The sequence below is a fragment of the Helianthus annuus genome, chromosome 13 (assembly GCF_002127325.2).
Source record: "Helianthus annuus cultivar XRQ/B chromosome 13, HanXRQr2.0-SUNRISE, whole genome shotgun sequence".
In the NCBI taxonomy this organism is placed as follows: domain Eukaryota; kingdom Viridiplantae; phylum Streptophyta; class Magnoliopsida; order Asterales; family Asteraceae; genus Helianthus; species Helianthus annuus.
The window spans coordinates 171,415,854-171,421,569 of NC_035445.2; the positions used below are offsets into that span (position 1 = coordinate 171,415,854).

At 26.3% G+C, this 5,716-nt stretch overlaps 1 protein-coding gene across 1 annotated transcript; it reads left to right on the top strand.

The window, feature by feature from the left end:
- The first annotated feature begins 483 nt into the window (after positions 1 to 483).
- LOC110902361 (protein FAR1-RELATED SEQUENCE 9-like) lies at positions 484 to 3,980 on the top strand. The gene is made up of 6 exons (XM_022149045.1): positions 484 to 556; positions 664 to 766; positions 850 to 1,485; positions 1,567 to 1,825; positions 1,908 to 2,519; positions 3,345 to 3,980. The coding sequence occupies exons 1-6, from the start codon at positions 484 to 486 to the stop codon at positions 3,978 to 3,980; spliced, it is 2,319 nt and encodes a 772-aa protein (XP_022004737.1).
- The last annotated feature ends 1,736 nt before the right edge of the window (positions 3,981 to 5,716 follow it).

Consider the following 5,716-nt stretch of genomic DNA (forward strand, 5'->3'; position numbering starts at 1 on the left):
ATCGAATTTAAATTTAAAAACTTTCATAGGTTGTTTGTTATTTAATTTTACTGATTTATATTATAAGTCTACATGTATGTAACTAGTAAAAACATTTATTTAACATGTTAAGAAAATATTTTACTGCATTTAAGTATATTTAACATGTTAAGAAAATAACTTTTTAATATAACTTGTTGTGCTTATATCAAAATATCAATGTAAAGTTTAAAAATTGGATATGTTGTTTGTCATTTATATTATAAGATTACATGAATGCAGTTAGTAAAATCATTTATTTAACATGTTAAGAAAAAAATTAAATTTCATGAGCTAGGAAACCATGGTGACACAAGACGTACCTTGCAATTAATATAAACTTAAAATATTTATCTGCTTTATACACACATGTTTAGTGTTAAATTATTTATAAATGGATTTAATGGATGTTAAGAATTTGACCTTATAATTTTTGTTTTATAAAGGTTAGATTGAAAATTCAAAATGGATGCAATGAATGATAATCTTATAGTTGGACCAAGTGTAAGTACAAGTGAAGGACCAAGTGAATTTGAAGGTGAGGGTATTAAAATTTTTCTCTGTCTTATAATTATTATTGTTATTAATATCATTATCTTTAAAATTATATATATGTTTTGATTTTTCTTTTGTTTTTCTTTTCAGCATCTAATTATATCTCAACAAGTGAATCTTACAACAGTTATGCAAGTAGCACTCCTTATGGATCTTTATTTTGGGTACCAAATGTGCCAGAAGAAAATAGACTGTCTATTGGTCAAAATTCAAAACCTTAGAGAGTGCAATTCAAGCATATTTAGAATATGCAGAAAAATGTGGTTTTGATACCAGATTGTCTACGCAAAAGCACGATAAAGATGGAAATATTAAACTAAAATATATACTTTGCAACAAAGCATTCGCTCCTGAAAATGTTAGTGTTGATACGTTGGATGAAAAAGATAGCGGTAAACAGAAAAGAAACTCCAATGTTCAAAAGACAGATTGTAAAGCTAGAGTGAAATTTAGATTAACTGATGAAAAAGATTGTTATATCCTGTATGAATTTGAAGATAGACATAATCATGAGTTAGTTTCTTCAGAATACAAGCATTTGTTAAGAAAAAGAAGGAAATTGGATGACATGGAAGAAAAGTTCATTCATAGGGTTGCTTCAAATAATATAGGAGCAACACGTGCTCATAACGTATTAAGCAGTATTAGAGGTTCTAGATATCTTGTGCATGGAACAATAACAGATTTTAAAAATTGCAGAAGGGATCTTAATGTTTTTATTGGTGAGAATGATGCTCAAATGTTAAAGGATAAAATGGAAGGAAGAAGAGATCATTTGCATAATTTCTCATTTGAATATAAGTTAGAAAACAGTGAATTGTCTGCTTTCTTTTGGGCTGATGAAACTGCAAAATGCAATTATGAAGCGTTTGGTGATATTATATCTTTTGATGCAACTTATAGGACAAACAGGTTTGTTATATTTTTTATATTAAATATTTATTGAATTTTAATTTAATTTAATTTTTAATATTATTATTTTAATTGTTTCAGGTACTGTATGGTTTTTGTACCGTTTACTGGTGTGGATAATCATAGGAAATGTGTTACGATTGGAGCTGGGATGATTGCAAAAGAAAATATTGAATCATTTACATTTTTGCTAGAAAGTTTTCTGAAAGCATTCAAAAAACAACCAAACATAATTGTTACGGATCAAGATCCGGCAATGAAGGTTGCTGTGTCAAAAGTATTCACTGAATCAAAACATAGACTTTGCACGTGGCACATTACAAACAAACTTCCAACAAAGGTAAAACTTTAGTTTCTTTTTTATATTTATTAATATCATGTTTAATTGAATTTTTTTACATGTTAAAATAAAATATTTTCAGGTTTGTGGAGATGTAGAAAACAATGCTGAGTTTAAAAGTAAGTTTCATAAACTTGTTTGGAGTATTTATGCTGGACCTGAACAATTTGAGAAGAGATGGAGAGAGTTGATGGAAGAATACAATCTTTTGGGAAACAAATGGCTGTCAGATATGTATGAAATTCGACATCGATGGATTCCATCTTATTTTAAAGATGTTGAATTTTGTGGATTAATGAGAACAACTTCAAGATCAGAAAGTGAGAATTCATTTTTCAACAGTTTTACTCACTATGGAGATACGTTGATACAATTTATGTTTTCATTTGATGCTGCTATGGACAAACAAAGATATATACAAGAAACGCTAGATCATCAAACAAAAAACACAACTCCAAAGTATAAAACTCCATTGAATATTGAAAAGCATGCTGCAAAATTATATACTAGAACAATATTTAGATTGATTCAAGTTGAAATCGAAGAATCTGTTTGGAGATGTTCTCATAATGTTGTGAATACTGAAGGAGTAATTGAAACTACAATCGTAAAAGAAAAGAGAAAAAGTCAACCTGTTGAAGATGACTTAGTGCCTTTGCAGATGTATAACACTGAACCAATACATGAATTCAAGGTATGTTTCAACATTTGTAAGTTATTATTTGTTTTATAAAGTACATTTTAGTTATTTATGTATAACTTTTTCATATTGTTTTTTGTATCGATTTGAGGTTGACAAAATACAAAATTTTTGTTTTAAGTTTTATTTTAGTTTCATAAATATATAACATGTTAAATACTATTTGTTTTATAAAGTCCATATGTGTGAGGTTCATTGGGAGACGCTAAAAAAAGTGAGGAACAGGGGAACACTCTTAAAAATTTAACTTAACATGTTAAAATAATTTCTTTTAAAAATCTTTTTCAGCGCTTCTCCTTATATATACTTGCAGAAATATTTTTAATAAAAAAAATCAAAAACTAAAAATATTAAAAAAACAACTAAAAAAGGCTAAAAAATCTTTTTTTAGAAAAAGTATTTTTTTTTGTTAGACTAGTTTCTCCTCTTTTTTATAAAGAAAAACGCTGAAAATTTTAATTTTTTTTTAACATGTTAAGTTAATTCTATAAGATATAACTGTTTTTTAAACATTTTTTTTATATTTTTAGTTCTTGATTTTTTTATCAAAAATGTTTCTACATGTATTTATAAGAAAAAGCGCTGAAAAAAAAAGTTAGAAAAACATTTTTTTTAACATGTTAAGTATAATTTTTAAGAGTGTTTCCCCGTTCCCCACTTTTTTAGTGTTCCCCAATGAACTCTCCCCAAGTCCATATTAGTTATTTGTTTAAAGCTTTTTCATATTGTTTTTTTGTTTCGTTTTGAAGTTAGCAAAAAACAAAAAAAAACATGTTGAAGAAAGACTTTTAACATGTTAAATTAAAACTTTAATTTCAGGTTACCCGTAATACAGAAGATGGAAATATTGAATGTTCATGTCAAATGTTTTTGAGACTTGGAATACTATGCAAACATATATTCCATGTTTTAAATAACTGTGATATTGAAGAAATTCCTGAAAAGTATATATGCAAGCGTTGGATGAAGGACTTGATTCCTGCGGATATAAGACAAAAAAAGGTTCTATACAGTGAAACAGATAATGAAGCTGAAGAAATGGCTAACAAAGCAATATCTTCTGTTGATTATTGTTTAAGGGCTCTGATGAATAACAAAGCTGAACTTAAAGAGTTTGTGGAAAAAATAGAGAATATGAGAGCAGAAATAGAAGATAAAGGCTTAAATCAAGAAAAATTACCGAAGGAAGCTAGGTATGAGTCAATGCTTGGAGTACGCGTTAGAGAACAAAATGAAATTCAAAATCCAACTGGAATTAGAAACAAAGGTTCTGGTACAGGCAAAAGATTAAAGGGTCCAGGCGAGAAGGCTATTGAAAAGAAAAAGAGGACTATACGAAAGTGCAATTTATGTGGAATTTACACAGATACACATGATAGTAGAAATTGTAGAAAGTATCATGAGGAATTAGAAAGACAAGCTGAAGAAAACAAAAACAAAGAAAAAGTAAATTAGGAATGTGAAGAGAGCAAGAAAAGAAATGGTCGTTTATTTTGAAAATCATCGATCTTTAATCTTTAATGATGGTTTAATGTAGTGACTTGGAGATTATTATAGTTTAAATATTATGACTTTTTTTAAGATCTTTTATTTGTTTTTATATGTTTAAATGTTTCTACATGTATTTTATAAGGAAACAGACTGAAAAAGTATTTAGCAATGTGTGATTTAGAAAGAAAGTTGACAAGTTAGAATATAAGAGTTCTTTTAGAAAAACATTTATTTAAGATTACATGTATGGTGCTTATATAAGATATCAAATGTCAAGGTTAAAAATTGCATAAGTTGGTAGTCATTTAGTTTAAGTAATTTATATTATAAGATTACATGTATGGAGTTAGAAGAAACATTTATTTAACATGTTAAGGAAATAATCTGTATTATTTATAATTATTCACAATGGTATATTATATTATAAGTCTACATGTATGTAATTAGTAAAAACATTTATTTAACATGTTAAGAAAATATTTTAATGCATTTAAATATATTTAACATGTTAAGAAAATAACTTTTTAATATAACTTGTTGTTCTTATATAAGATATCAAATGTCAAGGTTAAAAATTGCATAAGTTGGTTGTCATTTAGTTTAGGTGATTTATATTATAAGATTACATGTATGGAGTTAGAAGAAACATTTATTTAACATGTTAAGGCAATATTCTGTATTATTTATAATTATTCGCAATGGTATATTGTTGGGAAAGCTTCTAACCTTCTACGAGGTGATGTATCTCTGATCTCACCCGGATCACTGGTGATCTAGGAAAACATGGTGACACAAGACGTACCTTGCGATTAATAAAAATTACAAATATTAGTTAATCAATACATCCTGTTATGCTTATATCAGATATCAAATTTAAATTTAAAAACTTTTATAGGTTGTTTGTTATTTAATTTTACTGGTTTATATTATAAGTCTACATGTATGTAATTAGTAAAAACATTTATTTAACATGTTAAGAAAATATTTTACTGCATTTAAATATATTTAACATGTTAAGAAAATAACTTTTTAATATAACTTGTTGTGCTTATATAACATATCAACTGTCAAGGTTAAAAATTGCATAAGTTGGTTGTCATTTAGTTTAATTTATTTATATTATAAGATTACATGTATGGAGTTAGAAAAAACATATATTTAACATGTTAAGGAAATATTCTGTATTATTTATAATTATTCGCAATGGTATATTGTCGGTAAAGATCCTAACCTTCTACGAGGTGATGTATCTCTGATCTCACCCGGATCACTAGTGATCTAGGAAACCATGGTGACACAAGACGTAACTTGCAATTAATAAAAATTAAAAATACTAGTTAATCAATATAACTTGTTATGCTTATATCAGATATCGAATTTAAATTTAAAAACTTTCACAGGTTGTTTGTTATTTAATTTGACTGATTTATATTATAAGTCTACATGTATGTAATTAGTAAAAAACATTCATTTAACATGTTAAGAAAATATTTTACTGCATTTATATATATTTAACATGTTAAGAAAATAACTTGTTATGCTTATATAAGATATCAAATGTCAAAGTTAAAAATTGCATAAGTTTTGTTGTCATTTAGTTTAAGTAATTTATATTATAAGATTACATGTATGGAGTTAGAAGAAACATTTATTTAACATGTTAAGAAAATATTTTACTGCATTTAAATATATTTAACATG